The sequence below is a fragment of the Rissa tridactyla genome, chromosome 8 (assembly GCF_028500815.1).
Source record: "Rissa tridactyla isolate bRisTri1 chromosome 8, bRisTri1.patW.cur.20221130, whole genome shotgun sequence".
NCBI classification, from domain to species: domain Eukaryota; kingdom Metazoa; phylum Chordata; class Aves; order Charadriiformes; family Laridae; genus Rissa; species Rissa tridactyla.
The window spans coordinates 48,420,788-48,444,856 of record NC_071473.1 but is presented as its reverse complement, the minus strand read 5'-3'; the positions used below and the strand labels follow the sequence as shown (position 1 = coordinate 48,444,856).

The 24,069-nt window shown below is 40.5% G+C and overlaps 1 protein-coding gene across 4 annotated transcripts in view; it reads left to right on the top strand.

Moving 5' to 3' along the window:
- TTC39A (tetratricopeptide repeat domain 39A) overlaps window positions 1–24,069 on the top strand; it is a 49,651-nt gene that overhangs the window by 8,330 nt on the left and 17,252 nt on the right. The window contains exons 1-8 of one of the 4 annotated variants that reach the window (XM_054210607.1): window positions 878–1,577; window positions 3,713–3,817; window positions 11,351–11,482; window positions 12,164–12,240; window positions 12,763–12,830; window positions 15,748–15,812; window positions 17,050–17,149; window positions 18,710–18,775. In XM_054210607.1, coding sequence (XP_054066582.1) covers window positions 1,540–1,577; window positions 3,713–3,817; window positions 11,351–11,482; window positions 12,164–12,240; window positions 12,763–12,830; window positions 15,748–15,812; window positions 17,050–17,149; window positions 18,710–18,775 — 651 coding nt within the window. In that variant the 5' untranslated portion in view covers window positions 878–1,539. Of the gene's footprint in view, window positions 1–877; window positions 1,578–3,712; window positions 3,818–6,375; window positions 6,549–11,350; window positions 11,483–12,163; window positions 12,241–12,762; window positions 12,831–15,747; window positions 15,813–17,049; window positions 17,150–18,709; window positions 18,776–24,069 lie in introns of those variants that run through there. The other 3 variants (XM_054210608.1, XM_054210609.1, XM_054210610.1) reach the window with 3 other exon arrangements.

Genomic DNA, 24,069 nt, shown 5'->3' with positions numbered 1-24,069 from the left:
AAAAGAAAACGTTGATATATGTGAGGGAAGAGAGGTTGCATGCTGAAGGATGTCCGAGTGTGTAATTCTTACCAGAGAAGTGATATTCAAATAAAAACCTGCCAACTCAAGTCATGAAGAACGTGGCAGAAACAGCCAGAGCCTTCACCATACAGAACTTTAAAGACCATTTGGAGAAATACAGTATTGATTAGAAATTGTATAAACAGCTAGCGAAAACAATGAATAATCTTTTCTGAGTAGGTAATGATCCTGCCATGGAAGCACCCCAGTTAATTTTAAGTTGTAAGCAGTAGTTACTCCCAACTGGGGAAGAAAACCCAACGTGGTAATGTCTTTTATCTCCTGCTGTGGCCCAGGTACATAGTGCTGTTACAAACATGTAATGGAGTCATTAACGGCGCAGCCTGTGGATCTATTACAATAATTTTTATACCAAATGTAGCACAGGCTTTTCCTGTACAGGATGTTATAAAGCCAGCAAGAGATTTAATCAGGTATGCTAATGCCTTGAGAGTGCCTTCCTGAAATTATCCCTCATTTGTTTATCATTTTTGGGTCTTCCTTCAGCAGTTGATGTCTTCAGTATTAGTACTGCATTGTGTAATCAAAAAGAGAAAAGAAATGTATAATTTTTAACATTGGGTACTCTTGGAGAAACTGACTTAGATAATTAAATCATAGCTGATCAACTTCTACAGTCCAGCTGTGACATTGAGAGATGACTGTTCTTGCTGCTGGTAGCTGCCCTTCTTACGTACTGGACCAGTACTGCTGATGTGGCAGCAAAGCACAAACGGCAAAATCAGCCAAATGAGCTAACTCCAGTGATTAAATTGCTTATGCCAAACCGTGTCATTTTTCATGGCATTAAAGATAGATTTTCATAAAGAATGTGTAAAGTCTCGCTACCTCCCAAATTGATAGGAGCCAACAACAAGCAGCAGTTTGGCTGGTGGATTGAAGCTTGTTTTGCGGGGAATCCTTGCTGAGCAGCGGTACTTTCATGTCTCTCTTGCTTGTCTGCTTCTCACACTCGCAGCAATTAATGCCTCAGTTCTCCCGCACGTCAGCTGGCCTCGTTTGACTCTCTGTTCTGGTTCACAGCTTTCCGATGTGGTCTGCTGCCACATGCAGTAATTTTTGTTGTTTCAGATCTGCAATTACAGGGATATTTGACTTCTGCCTGGTTAGTACCGAATGAGAGACAGCCGGTGCTGCCACTGATGTCAGATAGGTCTGTAGATCAAAGATATGCTGGCAGCTGCCAGCGCCTTCTATATTAGCAGCAAGTATCCAGTGATACTTTGTGTGTCGTGGACTGGCTTCCAAATCGCTTAGTTGTAGTATGCTGTGAGTGAACTAACGATGCTCGTTACTCTTGTCGTATCATCCCTAATGACCAATGGGAGAGTCAGGTATCGCGGGTGGGCAGCGCTGCCCTGCGCTGGCAGTGTCACTGTCACTCCGAGCTGGTGAAGTAGCACCCGGTGCTGCTGCTGCTGGATGTTCCTGCCTCGGCGCTGAGCGGGCGTACAAATGACTATGTCAGAAAACACGAGAGATTTAGCAGAAAGGTAAGTAGCGGCGCACAGTATTTTCCTTTGGGCTTAGAGGCGTTGAAAGCAGGAGAGAATCTGCAGCCCACTGGAGCATGACTAATCAGTTTGCTGAAATGCTTAGCACACTCTAGTTTAAAATATTTCTTCCCTGTTGTTAACAGCAACAAATGATGATTCGTAGCATTTATGTAAGGTGTGTATTCTGTTCAGGTCTTAAGCCCTTTACTTGGGAACTACATCAAATGTCAGGTTTCCTTGCAGCATGAAGGAAGTGTGCAACTTGTATTTTTGCTGCTGCAGGGGGTGGCACTGTGTTAATAATTCTTATTCCAGAAAAGATGCCAAGTAATTACTATATCTTACTTACTCTTTGAGCTTCAACAGTGGTTTTTTCTTTGTCATCTTTCTGTTTCAAAGGAATATTTTGAAAAGGTTTATTTGTATTCAGTGGGGTAATTCTCCTGCATGACAAGAAACAAGCAAACAAAAAACCCAGGTAAAATGTTACTAGTCTAAACATTTTAAAACAGATGAGAGTATGTTTTATATAGTGTTAAATATGCTGTTTGGTTCAGGGACACAGGTTTAAAAAAGGCAGGTAAGAATTGTAATATATGTAAACAATAATTGGCAAAGTTTTAATTATTTAAGTAAAGCTCAGAATAGTTAGGCAGACATGATATTGCATATTGTAGAGGCGGATGCCAGGACTTGGTTAATCAATGTTTGCAAAGCACATGGAGAGTCCCTTGGGTGCGGGATTTGCTGTCTGTCTGAAGCGTGATGACAACAGTCACTATGAACAGTGTCATATGTTTCTCTCAAATTTATAATCCTGTTTTTCATATATATAGTTATGCTTTTGCTTTTCTTTGCAGTCATTATTCTTAAAAACAAAACGAAACCACTGCTGCAGTCAGTGGTTATTACTGATGCTATGTGTTTGTTTTGTGCTCCCCTGTTCTGTGCATCCTTAAGATGATACCAGGACTTTGCTTTCTGTTTTTCCTTTCAGCAGGCTCTGTGTTGTGCCATTTTTTTGAGGAAGTAAATACTTAAAACATAGTTTCTAAGTCACAAGACAGATCACATCAGTTAGAGCTGTTCAGAGTCAGGAACATGATGAGGATTTGTTTGTCTTTTGTCGGGGGAGCTGCTTTGTACAGACTTGCATACAACGTATTAGTGCAGTGTAGGTCTTTGATCATTAGATGCAGATGTTTCAACTGTCCTAACGTTGGCCAGGTGACCTTAACTTTGTTGGTGCAAGGCCTTATTGTTTCTTCTGTGGATTTTTTTTGTCCAGCAGTTCTGGTGGTGATGAACTTGGGCCAAACTTATTCAGCTGGTCTGTATTATTCTGTTGCCGGTAACCCAAGGACCAGCTGAGAACCCTTGTGACAGGTCAGGCTGACATCTGAATGTTGTAAAGGAGAAAAGTACAGCCAGAGTGAGCCACTGAGATAATCTTCCGCTTCGAGATGCAGCAGGGTTTTTTTCTTTTGAGTGCAGTGGCACTTCTTAGGGACAGTGATGCTCCCAGGAGCGTGCACAATGTGAAATTTTAACCCACCTGCAAGTCTGTAGTGGTCTACTGGTCAGGAACCATACTGAACATGAGCAGAACTGAAGTAGATGTTCCAGCAGCACTCGATTTAATAATCTGATGCAGTTTGGCAATGTCTCATCCTTAAGGTGACAACGTGATTGTAACATCACTATCCTGTAGTCTCTGTCAGCCTTACACACAGTCAGATGTGCGTTGTCGCCCAGTGCTTCTGTGTTCTGGATACCTGAGCCCATCAGATTGCTGCACTCCCACGTGGTAACTTTTGTATGTCCAGGTTCTTATTTACAGTACATGCAGTCTATCTTATTTTCAGAAAGTACAAAACTTGAATTGCTTTCCACATGTCACAGAGTTAAGAGCATGGTTAGAAAAAAAAAAAAAAAAAAACACGAAAAACAAAAAAAACCCAACCACAAACATAACGGAAGACACTTCCAATTTTTGCAGTCCCTAGAAATGGAATAGCGGGTTATACATGGGACCAAGGCTAGAACTGAAGATGGGGAGTTCTAATGTAGCAGTAATGGACTGGTAGAAGGACAACAGATGTGCTTAGTTTATTCTCTCTTCTTTCTGGCAGGTCACCTACATCAGACCTCAACACGGCATTGCATGAGTGTATGGCAGCTCTGGATTTATTTCTTAACAACAAGTTCTCGGATGCTTTGGCGTCTTTACAAGCAAAGTAAGTCAATTACTTTTACTAGTTTTCCTCCGTTTATTTTTCTTTGTTTCACCATCTCTCAGGAGAATGACTAGACGGCTAGTTCTCTGTTAATAGTTGATGAGACTGCATGGTGTTGGTTCAGAAGGGGATGGTAAGTTAATGTGTTTTGGGGAAGACAGAATAAGTGCTTTACACTTGGGTGAGTAAAAAACAAGAATGATCAAAGGTAACAACAAAAAGTAGAGAATTGTTGCCAAAAGAAGTAACCCCTTAGCTGTAGCACAGTATGGGAAATTCTTGCTCCTGGAAGAATAAAAACAATCTTCTGTCACTTCCCCACTTCCCCCCCAGCCCCTTCCCTGTATTTTTCTGCCTACTCTGAGAATTTGAGAATTTATTGTTTCATGTCTGAATGAGCAACTGACCGTGAATTGCCAGGTTTGTGACACATTACTTTAGGTATGAATTCATTTTTGTTTGTTTGTTTTTTAATAACCACTTGCAGAAACTTTCTCACAGCTTATTTTGCAATTCAGTGTTGTGGTCATGCACTCTTGTTTCCTAATTACATTGCAGCCCAGCATGTAATCAGTGTCCCAGCTGCAAGCAGTGAGGTCATAAAATAGCTTCCAAAAATTGTTGTGTCTTTACATGTCTGTGATGTTTCATACACTGTCCTGAAGTTACCTGTGGTCTTGGCTTGTTGAAGTCTGTGGTTAATTTGCATTTTTTTCCCGCAAATTTGCTCCATTTATTTTTTGAGCCATCAGCAAATTCCATCGTGCCATCTTTCGGGCCACTGGAATGTGCAACAAATAGAATTCGTAGGTAATGCGGTAGTGCGTGTTTGATATGCATCAGGGTAACTGTAGTGAATACTACATATCTGCTTTGCTGAGGTATCAGCCTTGGTCTTTGATGCCAGAGTTTGTAGCTTAACCATGGAAGTACCCTCTGTGAGAGACATTCACGGTAAATTTGTAGGCTCAGGTGTATTAATAATACTGGTTTTGTTCACAGCATTGTTGTTTTGTGTTTATGTATCATCAGAAGACATCATAAAAATGGTAAGAAGAATAACTGTGTTTTCATTAAATTCTGACAGTAAAGCCCCTGTTACCATCTGGAAATGCTTACTCGGTGCTTAGCATAAAAATAGGGAGGTATTTTATTGAAGGGGCTTTCCAAAACACTGCAAAAGCTAGTGAGACTGAGGGCTCTTTTTTTCTGTAAATCCATTTTTCTTCTATTGCATATGGTTTTCATTCAGCTTTTGTTGGGCCCTGCAGAATATATTTAATGAGGTGATACTCTGTTTTTGTACCTGACTCTCTTCCACACTGCAAAACCATTTTGAAACTGATTTTTCATGTTAGCCTGTTGTTATGAGGAGGCCCTTGTTCCTGTTGCCTTTGGCAGCGAGGGAAATACAGACTTATGATCTTTGCAAGTGTAATGCAGAAACAGGATGCTAAATTTCCCCACAGATGATATCCATTATGGACACACTCCATCTCTTTAGGGAATGACAAGAGCTGTAGAGTGGGCACATATGGTAATACTGAGTATTTTCTTTAGGAGTCATCAGTTCCTCACTGTTGCCTTTTAGCGTGCTGAGATTTTAAATTGGTTTTCACAGTCCATAAACATACTATCTTTGTTTAAAGAAATACTTTTCAGTTTTTACATGCTTGTAAAGAATTTCATATCATAGATTTTGCAGCTTTACCACTTATGTTGTAGGACATACTCTGCTCTGTATTACATTATTGCAGATTCACTAAATTACTCACATTTGGCTTCCACAATAAGTATATTTTTCAACTGATTTGTACCATGTGTAACTGAGAGCAGATTTGGCAATGTATGAGAGTTAAAATCGGAAGATCTTTCCTAGCAGCTCAAAAATAAATATCTGAGGATGGTGTCTAGACTTGTGTTGAGGTAAAGCTCTTTTTTTCCTTTTAGAAAAGCAAATCCATCATAAAGGAGAGATCTCATTTCATAAACAAATTAATCTGTCGGTTTTGCTTCATGCTACATAACTTTTCTTCTTTCCTCAGCTACCTTTTAGGTTTTAGAGTCACTTTATCATTAATGATCATTGTACAATAGTTGGCTCCAGTTATCTTGTGGTTTTTGCAGTAAGTTTGATTAAATTAATCTCTCATCTGGAGTGTTCACACCAAGTCTAAGAATTACTAAGAAATTCCTTAAATTCTGTCACCAAACACAGCAGTGATTTTCAATATGTAACCTGTTAACTGTGACAATCAGTAGCACTGAAACTGTCTAGTCACTGGAGTGGGGGGAAAAAAAATCTCATCTTCCTCCTCAGCCCTGAGATACATACAGTAAATCGATTAAAAGCTGACTAGATTTTAGCGCTCATGTAATTGCAGACAGATAATCATAAATTAAAGAGTTGATTCTGGTGAGATGTCCCCTTCCCTTCCCCAAGACGAATGTTTAATATTTTAATAATTATCCTGAAGGAAAGCATGACATAATCACCTGATAGTTTGCTGATGCCAAATCACTTGGGAGAATGGTAAATAATAAATTCATGACACAGAGTAATCTGGATCATTGGATGAGCTGCAGCACATCTGTGGTGCTGCTTGTGGTATTACAAGAACAATATGAGAACAATTAATCCTGGGCAGCTGAATTTATGCTGAAAATAGTCTCCAAAAAGCACTTGGTGTTGTTTGGTGTAACGTTAATTCCAGAATGGCTGTGTTTAAAGGTAAGTTCAATCCTTTGATGTTGGGAGTATCTCACTAAGTGTGAAGAGATTGTGTTTCTGCTCTGCTAGTTACTTGTGAAACTCTTACTGGAAGAGTTTCTTTGCTTCCATTACTACCACTGGAATTTTTAATAAAAGCACAATTCACAATATTAAATGTTATCTTGTGTGTTCTGATCTTCAAAAGTTTAAAGAGGTTATTAAGGAATGGAAGCCTTTTGTAATGGCTGTCTTCATGGTGTGGTGAAATGTTCTTGCCCTTGTAGAACAAAAGTGAACGTGATGCTGTTCAGTGAGGTGGAGGAGCCTTCTCTGGAACTGATCTAATAAAGAAGGTTTGTGATTGTCAAACTGAGAGGGGTAAAAGAGTAAGGGGGAAGCACATGGGGGTAGAGTGAAGCTCTAGACAGTGTTTGGATAAAGATGGTGTACAGCTCCATGGAAAGCTCAAGTTATTTATTGTAAAGAATGTCAAGAACATGAAGGTGGTCATTATTTCTAGTGAGTTTTTTTATCTTTTTATGCCTGGAGTCCAGAAGAACACAACTTTTATAGTCTTTGTAAATAAATAAATTGCTGCCAAAACCTGACTTAATTGTTGGTTTCACCTCCTAGCTGGAAGAACTTTAACTAGATTCCAAATTCTAGAGAATGGCTTAGGTCAAAAAGGCTCAGGGGTACTCTTGTTGAACTGCAGATTTTTGGCTTAGACCAGACTTAGACCATTCTGGTGCCTTGTGGTAACTAGGGAACTAGGCTGGTGGTTGGCCAGAATGATCCATTCTAGTTGTAAACTTAATGCTAGTGGGGAGTTTTTGTAGGAAGCAGGTTCTTATTGGAAACTATCCGTTCATCAAAATGGAGACTTTCTATGGAAGCCCACGCCGTGGGTTGTTTGGACATTGGGTGGCACTTCTTGATCAATGATGAGGAAAGCCTTCAGGCCTCGTGTGACCACGTTCTCCTGATGCAGTTTCGATTTGGACCTTGATCTCTCCCTCTTGGGTACACTTGGATGAACGGACTGTTGGCTGCTCTGTGGAGGGTTGTTCTCACTCTGTGCTGTGGGATTTGCTTCACTTGTTACAAGCATCCTGGTACTGAATCAGGTCGTGGACTTGAACCTGGTGTTTCTGTAACCTGGTGATGCATGTCCTGCCTGCTGGATTACTGTAAAAGGATCCACAAAAAGATTTGGAGCACTGTGTTTTTCATAAAAAAATACTAGTCCCTGGGTTGGTTCGGAGGACAAGCCAAGTTTTTTGATTTTCATGCTCAAGCTGGAGGGGAGAGCTGTCACCGTCCTCACTTAGGTACTTGTTTTCAAGCAGGAATGAAAGTGTTCTCCGACAGCTCTCGAGAAAAGAGCAGTGATACAAGATGATAACGATTGTAGCGTAGTTGGAGAACAGGCATGTGGCGTAACTCCGTAAGTGCCTGAAGATATTACTTATAATCCTCTTATTCAGCCATGTGATACCAACTACTGGGATAACACATTAATCAGAATATTAGTTGTATTTATGTCATAAAGGCTTGTTAAATCCCACAATGTCCCGAGGAGAGTGCTGCTGAGGAATCAAAAAAGAATTAAAAAAAAAAAAAGCTATCAAGTTTCATTCTGTATCCATCCATATAAAATATAGGCCTTAAAACTTCTGGCAATATGCCAACATGTAACTGGCAACTTTAATTGTATGGTTAGTATAAATAGCATTGATAACTGTTAGATTTGGTTGCATTTCTACCTGCCACCCAGCCCCTGGAAAAAAAAAATGTAAATTTGAGTGTTGATAAATAGCAGTTGAACATTGATAAACATTAATTATTATCTCCTTTAAGATATTAGAAGCAAAATAGATGAAACCATTGATTAGGACAGGAGTGATTTTTACATCAGAAGCAAATTACTGGAGAGGGGAGATCGTGTGTATTTGTGAAAAGTATCAATTTTCCTTTTAGTGCAGTGGATTTAATAGTTATCTGCTTTGATTTTTGGAAGGAGACCATTTTTGCGCCTTCCTTGTGCTTTGAATTGGAACCTTTGTAAGGGTTTTATTTTAATAAATATGAGATGAAGTGTGTTTCTCTGTGCCCACTTAGGCTGATGAGTAATCAAATGAACAGGAACAATTCATCAGGCTGGCATTTTATAGTATTTTCATTTTTTTTCTACTTTACATTATCAGTCTACTGAAAGAATCGTGATGCAGGAGGCCAAGACAGAGCTGTCCTGACTCCACTGGATTTTAAACTAATTTCTCCATTTTCCATCATTCTCCTTACTGATGGTGGAGATGAGATGAATGTTAGCATAGTCTGGGGCTCATAGTATTTATGGGAGTAGGTGATTTCCCAAAATGGCTTTTCTGCTAGATTGGTTTAGGTCTTCGTTAGCAGCTTGTTAGGTAACCTGTGGACATGGTGAGGGCAACTAGGAATTAACTACACCCACAAAACACAGGCTGCAACGGGGATTAAAGATGTACACTGCAAATTTCTTTAGTATAGCCAGCCTGCTCTGTGCTGTGTGTATTGGGAAAAGTAGCCCTTTGTCATCATTATGAAGATTGGCAAGGGAAGCACCAGGTATCTGTGTAATGCTGTCTGTGCCACTGTTAGGTATTGTTTTAACCCCTGCATCTCAAAATATATATATACAAAGAAAGTCCGGATTGTATCATCACTTGGATTCTCTTTGTTGATTTTATTGCATACTGTCATTGGGAGGGGGTCACTATAAGTGTAGACAAGGTTATTTTTTGGCTCTGTAAAACACTAACCAAACATCAGGCACTCCTGAGGGTGCTTAAGGGTTTTTTACTCCATCAAGCAAAAGATTGAATGCAGAATAACATGTGAATTCTTAAAAAACTTACAGGAGTCCAGGTCACCACAGAGAGTTGCTAGATCACTGATTAATGTAGGATTGTCTTAAGTTATCCTTAAAATTATCTTTCAGTTTAATCCAGATGTCAAAACCTGGGGAGGCAAGTGTATTCCGAAGGGAGAAATTAGATGCATTGAAGTGTCTTTAAAGTTTGGATTTTGCCCTTAAAAGAAAACCACCGAATCAGAGTGCTTGAGGTTGGAGGGGACTTCTGGAGGTCACCTGCTCAAGCAGGGCCATCTAGACCTGGTTGCCCAGGCCGGCGTCCGGATGGCTTTCGAATATCCCCAAGGATGGAGACTACAAGCTCTCTGGGCAACCTGTGCCAGTGCTTGGTCACTCTCATGGTTGGAAAGTGTTTTCTGATGTTCAGACAAAGCCTCCAGTGATTCAGTCTGCACCCATCGCTTCTGTTCCTGTCACTGGGCACCACAGAAAAGAGCCTGGCTCCGTCCTTCTGGCACCCTCCCTTCAGGTGTTCCTATACATTATAAGATCCCCGTGAGCCTTCTCTTCTCCAGGCTGGACAGTCCCAGCTCTCTCAGCCTTTCCTCATAGGAGAGATGCTCCAGTCCTTTCATAATCACCACTATGGCCCTTCATCATTGGCCTTTCTTGAGTATGTCCACGTCTCGTACTGAGGAGCCTGGAACTGGGCAGCACTCCAGCTGTGGCCTCAACAGTGCTGAGCAGAGGGGAAGGATCACCTCCCTCAAGGTGATCACACTCCTCTTAATGCAGGCCATTGGCCCGATTTGCAGCGAGGGCACATTGCTGGCACACCACTTTCTCCTTGAAAGAAAAAGAAAATGAAGCGGCTTGTTTTGAGAAACAAACACCTGAGGTACACGTATTGAGAATAGGTGGACTGAGGGTGGAGATTTTGTTGGAAGGATATCCTTGTTTAACTACAAGTATTTTTTAATGTTCCCTGCCATATAGAAGTATCTGATTCATTCTGGAAGTGTAAACAATTGAAATAGCAATTGTTGTTCTTCAGCAGTAATTGCCTAAGTTGTGCTGTTTGTCAGGGGTGGTTGTGCTATTCGTCAGGGGTGGAGAGTTTCTGTGGCAGGAATTCATCTGAGCTTTTCCCTTCACTGTATTTCCCAAGTTGTCTTTATTGGCGCTCTAGGCCTGAAGATACTTTGACTCATTTGCAAAGGATTATAACACAGATGGGTGCTGGCTGAACACTGTAAACGTGTGCAAAACACAAACTCTTCTTCCGCCAGAGGAAGGGTGCTGGCAATGGCTGCAGGTAGGAGTTAATTCTTTGCACTAATGCCAAGGCATTTGGCTTTCTGCAAAAGAGGCACCATCTTAAATCCTGCAGAGGAATATCTAAGTTGAACAAATTGGGGTGGAAGGTTGGCAGAAAGCGAGAGGAGGAAAAAGCTGTAATGTTTGGTGTAGCCTGGAGTGTTTCTGGTGCGAAGATCTGTTTGAAGAAGATTCTACTTTGGCCGTGGTTATAGTATTGTGTTACTTATCTCCTTAACTCTGTCTTGAGTAACTGTCCCAAAATAGAAGACGGCTATCTGAATTTGTGTCATGTGCCATAGTATTCATTAGATACTCCATTAAAAAACCCCTATGATTCTGTCGTCTCTGAATGGTTAGCCACATGGTTAATTCCTGTGCTTTATGTATGTTAAATACTTTTCTTTGGCTCAGAATTGCAACATTTTAGTGCAGTTATTGAAACTGGAGCTGCTGACGTGATTTCCTGTACAAATCTCAATCTATTAGTGTTTCTCAATTACTTTGCGTGTCCTTTGTGTTTGATTTCTAGTTCATTTAGACCTTGTTCCCGTCACACTGATATGTTTCTGGAACTGGATTTGTATTTGTTTTTTAAAAGTAATAATATTATCAAATCAGCTGTGCTTTATGTCTTGTTTTCTTTCAGAACTAAAGATAGTATGTATCATGCACTGACTTATGCCACTATATTGGAAATGCAAGCTATGATGACGTTTGATCCTCAGGACATACTGAATGCAGGAAACACAATGAAGGAGGCTCAAGCCACCTGTCAAAAGTAAGTGTGGACCGATTCAGTCAATAAACAGTGCCTTCATGGGAAAGTTTGGAAAGATTTGCAGGTTAAAAAAGGACATGTCACTTCATAGGAATGATAGGGGAACTGAGATTGGAAAGGGCATCAGGAGGTCATCTAGTCCACCCTCCTGCTCAAAGGAGGGTCAGTTATGAGGTTACACCACATAACTTAAGGTATTTAGCGGTCTAGTCTTAAAAACTTCAGTTTACTGCAATATCTGATTTTTCTGGTCAATTAGATTTCTGTCCTGTCTATAGCCCCATTTCTGCAATGTCTGGAAGTTAATTACCATTTACAGATATGGCATAATCTTCCCATTCGGTGATGGTTGTACTGTAGCTGGCTGTCTTTAAGTCAACTGTGCTCCCAGTTCTGTACACACATGCACACGTACACACACACAATAAATAAAAAAGCCCCCTTATCCCTTTCCTTCATCAAGACAGATTTCTGCATACGAAGGGTAATAGATGGATCCCAGGAGGACCGTGTTGACTAACTTCTGTATAGAATATGCAGAAGTTTGTGTATGTGGTAAGCTGACAGAGGGTTGGTGAGCGCTAGAGGTATGTTAGTGACTGTACGGGTGGCCAGCTGAAAGATACAGTTCTCTGTTGTTGATGCTTCGTGTCCAGAATGACCAAACTGACTTTTCTGCAGATTTAGAAAAAAATCTTCAGTAGCAGATTCTATCAACAACCTTGTGCATAGACAAAGCCTTGAACACTTTACTGAAGGTAATGTTATCTCTAAATGCATAATGGTTTTGGTTTTGTGGGGTTTTTTTTTGCTGTCGTTTGAACCATGTAGAATTGTTCACCCGATGTGTTTTTGCAGATTGTGAGTTCCCTGACAAAGTCACTGATTTGGCATTTACAAAATTTCTGGATCAGTGTTTTGGCAATTACTGTGCCACCACATCCAAAATCGCTAATTGTTTTTGTTGATTGCTGACGGGGCATTTCTCAAAATTGCTGGGTAAAGGAATACCCAGAAGGAAGTATTGAAATGTCTAGAAAGGATTTAGGTCCAGGAAGTCCTGGAAAGCACCAGAGAAATTCCTGCAAAGTTTCCCGTAACTGTGTGTCACTTCTGTTTGGAGTTACTTCCGTAGTTTAGAACTGAAACACTACAGCAAATTTGGAAAAGATTTTTCTGTTTGATCTTTGTGATCTTACCCCTATACTTACAGGCTAAGTGTTTTTTAATTACTTTTTGTCTGATTGGTTTATTTTCTTCTTCCTTCTGTGTGAAACTAGAGGAAATCCATGCAGAAATTTGTTATGCTGAATGTTTACTTCAGAGAGCAGCACTTACATTCCTCCAGGTATGGATTCCTGCATGGCTGTTTGGGGGGGCGGGGGGGGAAGTACACTCCGTACAGATTTCTTTTCTTAAAATTAATGGAATGGTAGAAGACCCTAGTTTGACCCTAATGGTGTAAAACACTTTCATCTGGATTAAATCTGGATTTTATCTGGACTATCTGCTGATGAGATAGGAGAATATTTTGTTATCCCTCATGATTATCTAAAAATGCTTCTCTGGATACACGTAGCACTGAGTCCCCTGTGACACCCTTCTCCACTCCCTTTTGGATGTGTGAAATGTAGCTGCAGTAAGTGCCCATTTTCAAATACTGTGTGTTGGGGGTATCAGATTTAAAAAAAGGGGGGGGAAAAAGAGATGGTCATTGAAGCTGTGTTATACTGGAATGCAAGTGAGATTTTTGTTTCAGTCAGGCTGCTGTTTGCTTTCCCAAGGCTGTTTTCTTGCTTGTTTGTTCTTGAACAGCTATTATAGTCTGCACAGCTATTAGGCTTCATGCGTGCTTTTTGCTAAACGGTGCTGCCTGTCTTTAAAAGAAGGGGAGCTCTCCCTCTTCTTCGAATTTTATCTGTCTGTACTAATAAAGCTTGATTTGTTTGATGGATCAACATTAGCAGTACTTACCAGGGCTCCAGCTTGCAATTTAAATTGTTAATCGTAGCTGGAATAAGTGATTTTTCTTCTCGATTTGTCTGTACTTGCTATATGACGATGGGCCTCTTCATCTATGCGGAGGGGATAATAAAGTCGCATTCACAAAGGGCTTCTGCTTTGTGGCTCGAAGATGCTGATGGAGAATGAAATGCAGGTGGTGATTTTATAGTGTTTGGGGGTTGCCAGATGGGCTCTGATTTATGTTGCTTGTGATCGTTCATGAACCGTGTAACCTTTTTCAGCTATCTGCCGTGCCCCTCTGCTAGAAACTATTGCTTCATAGCAAACCCAGTCATCAGAGTAGCTTCTTCTGAAGGTTTTCAGAGTGCTGATGATGGTGACTTTATAGGAAGGTGCTGGATTTTGAAATGCCCAAGGTGTAGCTACCTGTTTCCATATTCCTGCTGTTTTGGGATGAGCAGTCTGTAGCTCTGGGGACAGTTTGGATGATATCTGAAGCTATGGAAGTGAGGCTTTTCAGAATGTTTCTTTTGTGCCTGTAAAAAAGGAGTGTTTAATGCAGCGTCTCTTGGTTTTAAGCACTATTTTTTGCAGGTATATATTTTTAAGAAATGTTTACAGATACGTGAGAAATTTAAGAGTAAGAAAATGATTTCTTGTCCTCTCCTGCATAAAGAATGCACATTCATTTGCTGCTTCTTCTATTCTGTGTTTAATTTTTCATGAATGTGTGAACTGGTTTTAAAAATTAAACAAAGGCACTTGGTTCCAACAGCTATTGAAGTGGGTTAGTTTTGATGCTTAATGTAAGTGACCAAATCCAGTTGAAAAATCCACATAAAAACTAGTCTCAGGATTTTTCAGGGCTTGAACTATTCTCACGTTTATTATCTCTGTTGTTGATATCATGTGTATTCTGAATTTAAATGCTTTTTAAACCATCTTATCTCCTCTTTCCATTTTCCATTCAATGGAAAATTTAACTGAACCTTTACATATAGTTAAATATGCCATACTAGCCCCCCTCCCCTCCCACCCTGTTGCTAATTAAAATCTGACTTTTTCTACAAAAAAAATTAAAACAGGATCACATTTTTCTGTGGTTATTTTGTTGCATGTGATTGGGACTCAAGTCTCTGAGGATATATCATCAGGAAATACATGATAATTTATGTTGCGCAGTTTCTGTCCTCAATTATCACTCTTGATAATGTTGCTTAAGGGTGACAGTGAAGGACACAGGCTCCCGGTGGTGGTGCAGGCTGCAGGAGTAAGCCCCTGCCCCTCGCTTGAGGCCATTAGCCTTCCTATGCTAGTTCACAGAAAGCAAAGTCTGGAAGAATTTGAACTGTTACAATGATTGGATTGAGTTATCTTCCTGGCTTACTGGAGGATGGAAAGCCCTTTGAGGCAGGTTCTATCTCTTTCTTTACATATCAGTGAGCACAATTGGGCCCTTTTCCTTAACAATAAAATAACCAGGTGTTCATCTAATCTATGCTATTTTCTCCACAATGCTTCATACAGCCTCTTAAAATACCATCGCAGAAAAGTCATCTGCTAAAACACACGTAGTTTTCCTACCCCAAAGTAATAGCAGATATGCGAACAAACCAGAATGACAGATTTTATATGATGGGTGAGGCAAGAAACTGCCACCAGAAAGTTTGAGACTAAAGAGTTTTCTATTCGGCATAAAACTGTAAACTAATGGTCCCCCAGATACACATTGCCTTAAGTTCTCAGTTCATTATAGCTTGTAATGTCGCATGTTGCTGTACTAGTATGGATTTCAGAGATACACTCTTTTTGGTCTGAATATTCAAGTATCTTGCATAACTTTACTTACCCTGCTTCCTTTCTAGGATGTGAAATTATATTCTGTAGACTCCTGAGGACCTGCAGTTATTTGTATCAGGTGCTGAGCCAGGAAATGTTGAGATCTGAACTGTGCTGAAGGACAAATGAGAGAAATCTATTTTCTGAAACAGCCACAAATCCATGTACTTTAGGTGCCATTCATTAGCTTAGTCCTGCGTTCATTAATGCAAATTCAGATGGTCCAAAGGTCACAAGGGCTAAGCTAATCACAGAAGGCATCAACATAAAGTGTATATGTCTGAACAGGGTAAAACTATTTTAATACAGAAAGGAAATCCTAAATCCATGTATTGTTCCTCAGAGACTTGTATTGTCTATGTCATGATGATTATGTTCGAGACATACGTTCATGTCAAGAAGACAAAAGCTCTTTATAATGCTTATAAATTCATATTGCTAATGTGTTTCCTTTCTAACAGGATGAGAATATGGTTAGCTTCATAAAAGGAGGCATCAAAGTCCGAAACAGTTACCAAACATACAGGTAAGTCAGAGTGATGATGTGCTTGAGCGTACTCTTACAGTAAAAAGATGCTGCTGGTTGAATTATCCAGTTCACAAATAAATTACTGTTGTATTTATTGCAGCCTCTATTATGGGCCTCATGCCTATAGCCTTCCTCAGCCTGCACGAATTCCTCTTTTGCATTAAAAAAAGGACAATTGATATTATGGTTGATTTGGATTGTAAAGATAGTGGACCCTAACCCTGTTGGATAATGCATAACAATATGCGTAGAACTAGAACAAAATTAAGAGATAATACACTGAAGAGCTTGCAATGGAAAGTATAAATGGCCTCAAACACAGAGTAAACAAACTTGTAGGAAATAGGTTTATAGGTGCTAGTTAGCATAATAGAACAGATGCAGACCCTCTGCGTCATGGAGTCCCTGAACAGTCAAGCATATGCCACTGTCTGAGTGAAATATTTGGTTAGCTGGACTTTTAATCTGGTTAAGTATGGCAGTTGTTCTGCTCTAAAGAGAAGGTGCGTGCTATTGCAAATGATAAGCAGGGTTGCTTATCCAGACTCACAATGTGCCCATTACTTAGTGTCTATAGGCCAAAAACATCTGCTTATAAGCAGATTTCTTTTCATCCAGGAAGTTATGGGGAGCTACTTGCAACGTGTACGAAAGGTTGTGAAGTGCAGTAGTAAATTCTAAAAATTACGTTAAAATGTGCAGTGAAAGTTAGAAAAATAAGTGAAAAGTAATTTCCAATATACCTGCCCATTTTAAAATATTTCTTACAATTGTCTTTTCATACATATAACAAAATGTTCTTTTGAATGAACGTGCACAAAAAGGGAATACCTAATTCAGGAATTAGCGAAACTCAAATCAACTTTGCCAATTTAAGTTTAACTCTCCGGCACTGCCCGTCACCTCTTTTTGCAGTAGTAAAGGTAGGCGTTATTCCCAACAGCCGTTCTTGAAAGATTTTTTTCAGGCAGAAATGTGGTTGCAAATTGACTATATCTGTTTGGCAGGAATTAATCTCCATGACTCCATATTTTTTTAATTGATAGTAATGTGACAGAAATGATTTGTTGATAAATCCAACAAAATGTTGTAGGTGTTGCTCACCTGGGTGAGGTGACAAATTGACCTTTTTTTGAACTACTATGTGGTTCAAGGTTATGGGGTCACTGTCTTACTGAATTGTACTTAATGATTGTATTTACTGACAACGTAAAAGAATCTTGTGCATTTTCAGGGAGCTGGACAGTCTCATACAGTCTCCACATTATGTCAAAGGGGAGAACCATATTCATTTTGAGGGAGGTGTAAAACTTGGAGTTGGAGCATTTAATCTGGTATGTACCAACAGCTCTCCTCTTGACCTTGAAGACCTGCAGCCCTCCTGAAAATGATCTTAACTCAAATACCTGAGAAGTTCCACTGACATCAGTGTTACTAATCATGTGGTTAAAATTAGGTATGTGCTCTGACACTTGCAGGATCCTGCTTTCCGTTCTAAGAACGTCAGATAGCAATACACTTTAGAAATAGACTACTGCCCCCAACGTGGACAACACTGCTTTGTGTGCGCAGACCCACGTGTGCATCCTCATGTTGGGGGGGATTATCAACTGAGAAATTATCTCATCTAACATGGGCCGAGGGCATATTCTTTGAGAATACAGCTGAGTGCCTGTGCCCAGCTTCCAGTATGGTGTTCGTTAGCTTGAGATGTACTTGGAAAGGAAGGCGTTACAGTCTCATGAGAAGGGACCCACTGGGATGAAGGCCAGAAGAAGCCTTGCATCAAAGCAGCAGTTGCCTGTGCTTGCTGACTTCCGTTTAACATTTAACTGGCATTTGGGAAGTACCCAGGGACTTGGCTGTTGGCAGGGTATATGAATGCAGCCTGGGGTTCTGGTCAGAAAGCGAGTGGTCAAATGGTACAGGACAATTCCTGGTATGTCAGAGAGGCACTGGCCCAGAGATGGCCAGGGGTGACGTGGTTGTTCAAGTGATGGGCTGCAGAAAGTGCCTGGTGCTTCCCCTTGCTTGCCTTACTTTGCGTGAGTCTGGCAAGTGCCCAGATGTTAGATTTACTGCACAAAGAACAAATATGTACTGTGTGGCATGTATCCAGTATTTCTGAAACATCCAAGAAGTACTAGAGTTGCTAAGCATGTGCTGTGTAAGCCTATTTCTGTCAAGGGCTGGAGAGGGTGCAACTGCTGGAGAGGGTGCAGCGAAGGGCTACCAAGATGATTAGGGGACTGAAACGCCTCTCTGATGAAGAAAGGCTGAGGGATTTGGGTCTCTTCAGTCTGGAAAAAAGATGGCTGAGGGGGGGACTTTATCAACACTTATAAATACTTAAAGGGTGGGTGTCAGGAGGATGGGGCCAGGCTCTTTCCAGTGGTGCCTGGCGACAGGACAAGAGGTAATGGGCACAAACTTGAGCATAGGGAGTTCCACCTAAACATGAGGAGGAACTTCTTTACTCTGGGGATGGCAGAGCACTGGAACAGGCTGCCCAGAGAGGTGGTGGAGTCTCTTGTCTCTGGAGACATTCAGAACCCGCCTGAACACGTTCCTGTGCAACCTGCTCTGGGTGACCCTGCTCTGGCAGGGGGTTGGACTAGATGATCTCCAGAGGTCCCTGCCAACTCTATGGTTCTGTGATTCTGTAAGGGAATCCTGGAGACAAAGGGTCCCTATATTAAACAGATATTTCTGTTTAAATTGTATGTAAAATACAGCAGATGTATGCACTTACCCAGAAAATCATCAGACGTGTAAAGATGTTTTTAGTAATTTTAGTGATTATTTCTTGTGTTTGTAAAAGTTGTAGGAGGCAGCTGGTAGCTGAGAGGCGGAAAGTCTTATTACTGCATTAACTGTTGCATTTCTTCCTATAGACTTTGTCCATGTTTCCTGCACGGATTCTGAGATTACTGGAGTTTGTTGGATTTTCTGGAAACAAGGTAAATGTGAACTGAATATTATTGGTACATTCCCCTCACTCTTAAAGAATGGAGACAGAAGGTTAGTTGGTTTTTTTTCTCTCACATTAGCTGTAACTCTCTGAGACACTCTGATTGGTATCGCACATGTGCACTGTTAGCATTGATACTTTCATGCAGCTCAGTTTTCCTTTATATTTTTGATGATACAGTTGTGAAACATGATAAAGACAATGGCTGATACAATGATGTTGACATATTTAGTTTTTTAGTTACTGGTCTTTTGATGTACGCTTGTGCTTAGGAATCCATAGCCAAAAGCGTATTCTTAGCCTTTAATATATTAATTAGCTTACTTGATAGCTACTGTCATTACAGTATCTGGATGTCCCTGGCAGGTTCCTGCATGACATCTAGTTGGGAAAAAAAATTCAATTTAATTTCTGATTTATTTTTTTTCTCCATGTCTTTAATAGCAACTGGTAATTTGAGTGTGGCACCTAAATTCTCTTTACCTAAAAAAGTAAATGCTTTTTTGCAAAGAGTAACCAGTCTGACCTGTGTTGTTTGTGCATGCAGTTTAAGGACGAGTTTAGTAATGAAGCACCAGTAAACTCACGGGAACCTGAGTTATTCTGCAAGGCAGATGCACAGAAAGTGCTACGTTAGTTTTTTGTGGATTTGTTGTTTCAAAGTGGAATACTAAATTGATGGGAAAATCTTGGCCTTGATATGTTTTACCTGTCCTCGTCTCTCGTTCTACCAGCAGAAAATAAGATTCACTTGAAGTTGGGTTCCTGGGTTAAGAAAACATGGTCCATTTAACCTAAACCACTAGTCAGATTTATTTCATAAGTGCGGGGTAAGGTAAATGTTTGATGTCCTGCAAACACAACAGAAGCTCTATAAACAAGTTAAAACTTAACTCTTTTGTAATGCTTTCTATTTACAAAACAAGTTTCAAGGAGTTAAGTGTTTCCTTAATCATAGCTGCAACCTTACGTGACAGGTGAATGAGTGTCATCGCCATTTTATTAGTTAACAAGAAGGATCTTATATCTGAAAATAAAATGTCTTGTTTAAAAGCAAGGAGCTTTTGAGGGAGCATGGATTAGGACTTGGAAATTTCCAGGAGCTGTTTCACAAGCAGTAGAGGCAAAAAAAAATCAAATAGTTCTACCTATCAGTTATGAAACAAAGAGCATCTAAAGCAAAATATTATCCTAGAAATGTAAGGGCAATTCACGTACCATCAGAGTTCTGAGAATACTTTGCTGAACGCTCATCTTATTACTGCAGATGAAAATTGGCCCTCTAATTGAATTTCTGTTGTTTTCTTTTGGCCCTGGGATTTCTTGTATGGCTATGAGTGGGCTGATATTTGTGTTGATGAGTCAGCTCCTGTTCCAGTTTTTTAATAGCTCACTGAAGCATGACCTAGATTACCATAAATTTGAGAAAAACCTGCTGTCTGCACACCATAAAAAGGGATTATTTTAAACATATTGATCAAAGTTCATTGATGGTCGTTTATTTTAACATCCTAAAAAAAGTCAGTCTGCATTTACCGTTTGAGAGTCAGATGCCTACAGCAAAATTGCAGCTGGATTTGCAACCCTTTCTAGTGGTGGTTTTCCACAGAAGCTTGCAGGAGGAAACTGTCCCCTGCAGTACAGACAAGAGTCTAGAAGGTGAAAGAAACAGTGACAGAGGAGGAGAGGGAAAGTTTGTATGTCATGGGCTGCACCCCATCCAGAAGAAAGGAGTTTTGGATACATCTGTGTTTGGTCTTGCAGTCTTTTCCGTGAAATGCTCGTGGTGAGCATCAGACTGTGCAAAAGACAAAAGAGCCGTGGCTAGTGCCTTGAGCTGTTTACAGTTTACCTGCAGTGCACTGGAGGACAGCTTGCGTTTGGTGTGGGTCATGTGTTTATTGAAACTGGATGTAAAATTGCTTTGCGTTATCTTCTGTGATACTAATCTGCCTTGAAGTCAGCAGATTTGCCCCTGGGGACTCTCCTTGTCTCTCAGACATGTTATGTCTGATAGTAAATGAGGACATGCCCAAAGCTTGATTACTTCCTAAGCCATTTATGGGTACTGTGGACAACATGATCAATTTAACAGCAGCCTGGACTCTCAAATTAGTAGGTAGGATAAGATCAAGAAATTATAAAAGTAGCCTGAGGCCATGTTTGTTCCCTTCCACTCCAAGATGTGCCAGTTGTGCCATTGTCACTGTTCAGGCTCTTTTCCTCTGTCTCATTGGCCAAAATATGGGCTTGTTTGTGTTTAATGGCATAGGCCCTGCATTTGGGCATTGCCATTCAATGCAATTTTGCCCAATTTCACGAAAAAACTTGGGTGAGTATGTAATACGTGCTGTCAGGTATGCTGTGCTGGGGAGGCATGCCTTCCTCACCCACTGGGCAGTAGGTGGAGTATGTGTCCCATCTAGACTTTTTGTGTTTAATGATAACTAACTTCTGGTGTAAGATCAGAAGAATCCTTATGCTGTCTCCCATATAACCCTTCTTACTGACCCCTCTGCCAGGTCTCAGGCTAATATTTACTCTTGTTCTTATTTTATAGACGATTACAAATACTCTGCTGCTAAACTGTAGAAAAGTCTGACGTGAGCCCACCACATGTTAAGTGCAATTTGTTAGAGGGTCAGATGACAGTGTGATTTCAGGCAAAGGCAGGAAAACTTTCAGATAGAACCAATTTCTTTCAAATTACACTTTTTGATGTGGGAGGATGTTTTTCCCAAAGCAGCTGAGCTGAAGAATATTTTTGATGTCTCAATTTTTAATAAATTTAATTCCAGTTTCCCATTAAGCATCTTTTTGATTTGCATTTTGATTATCTTCTGCAAATTTTAAATGAAGGGTAAAACTGAAATTATTTCATGGGATACATTCAAATGCCCCATCTACCAGTTTAATTAGTCAGTTCTTCATAAAAGCTGTTAGTAGCATCCATCCTCCTTGCTAAGCCTGCAGTAAAGTGAACAGGTCATGGGGCGTGAACGTTGACCTTACTTTGCTTTCATTGTCAAGATGGCTAATTAAAAGAGAGTAATTTAAAAATATCATTCAAGAGCTTTTGCTTCAGGAAAGTCAATGGATTTTAGTCAGTGACATCTGAAATAACGTTGTCCGATAATGGTTTTGAGCATTGTGCTTGTTTGTCCTGCATTCACTGTGGGAGTCCCCCCTGCTCCTGTGGGGACTCCTGAATGACAGAGCACTGGGTGTCTTGAAACACGGATCAAATCAATGAGATACTGACGTAATACAATGTCGTGACAGTTGTGGGAATTAAGGGATTATGGGATGTCTGGAGGACAAACCTTATGAAGAACGACTGAGGGAGCTGGGGTTGTTTTGCTTGGAGAAGAGGAGGCTGAGGGGAGACCTCATCACCCTCTACAACTACCTGAAAGGAGGTTGTAGAGAGATGGGGGCTGACCTCTTCTCCCTGGTGACAAGTGATAGGACGAGAGGAAACGGGTTCAAGTTACGTCAGGGGAGGTTTAGATTGGATATTAGGAAACATTTTTTCACTGAAAGGGTTATTAAACATTGGAATAGGCTGCCCAGGGAGGTGGTGGATTCACCATCCCTGGAGGTGTTTAAAAAAAGGGTAGATGGGGCACTTAGGGACATGGTTTAGAAGTGGCTTTTGTCAGGGTAGGTTAAAGGTTGGACTTGATGATCTTAAAGGTCCCTTCCAACCTCAGCAATTCCATGATTCTATGTTATGAGCAACTTGCAGAGAAAGGTGAGGGTTACCTTATCGTTTCACGTTTGTCTCTAAGAAGCGTCATTGCTCCCTGCTCTGCATTGTACCTTATGCCCTTCAGAGTAACTCACATTTTCGTGAAAACAAAACCTAAATGCGTTGATGTCATTTAAGTATTTTTGAAAAATTACGAGCACTTACTGCCTTGACATCTGCTTTATATTGTAGCGATATGCCCTGTAATTGACTTTGGAAGCTCATTCCTGGTGTCCTGGGATTGCTCATATCACCTATGGCATAGGTGTGGGAGATATTTATGGGTTATTTATGGTTGGAAGGTGTGTCCTAGCAATTAAATATATACTCATTTAGTGACTGGCAGCATTGAGTGTAGTTTGTTTATGGACTTACTTCTTAGGCTTAAGGAGTAGCTGCTTGTGATTTGATTCCGAGATCCTCAGTTTGATCCCCAGTGAGGATTACATGGGTGTAATAGTATTGCCCAACTCATGACACCTCACATCGCTAGTTAGGTTTGCTGGCTAATCTCCGTAGGCTCCCTGTGGAGAAAGAGTAGGTGCTTGAGAAGGTGAATTCATAATGTCTGACCTCGGCTTCTGGGCTGAATTGTTCCTGGGAGGAGCACCTCTGTCACTGCCAGGCACGGAGGGAGCCTGGGGAGGCTGGCTGGCTGACTGCATGTGGTACCTGACACGTGTTGCCCAGCGACACCCTTCATCATCCCACTTTTCCGGGGATCTCATTATAACAGAAGCAGCTTGCAAGAGTTATTTTGAGGAGAAGCAGTTTTGTTGCAGCCTTTTCTACAAGCAAGCATTGTAATACTAACAACTACTTCTAGGTTTCTATTTTTCAGACTGTGTCTGCTGATTATGTTGTTCCTTTAATGTAGAAAGCTTGGGGTATTCAAGTGGCAGAGTGGAAAGTAAGCATTTTTTAAGACCCGTACTGGACAAAATAGGATTATGGACATAACCACAGAGTGAACTAACTTGCTTGGTGAGCTTCCTATACCTGTGTAACTACTCAGTTTAAGAATTTAGGCTCAAGTGTGACAGATTTGCAGCCCTCTTCTGATGAATGGGCAATGTTCTTCACCCAGTTACTTCACAGTTACTGCTTTTCAGGATGCAGTCCCTCTTAGGGTGAGTGTGGATTGCATTCCTGGTCCATACAGGTGATAACTGTGTGTTTGGCTGCATCAAAATACATTTTTGAGATTGAAATACTTAAGTGAGACCACCTTCACAAATGATTAAATTTTTCTATATGATTAATTTGTTTCTGTGTCGTTCTTAGTGCTATTCACAAATGTGATCGGCAGCCATTTTATATGTATTTTTATATTATATGGAAGATACCAAACACTTTAAGGCCTAGTACTGATGTCAGTAAAGGCTCAGTGAAATATCCAGCCTGAAGATTTTTCAATTCAAAAAAATGTACTTTAGAAATCTACTTTTGGATTTTCTGCCAAAAAATTATTCCACGGAATATTTTGCCTTGCTTATACTTTACAGTGCTACTTTTTGTTTTTTTTAAATCCA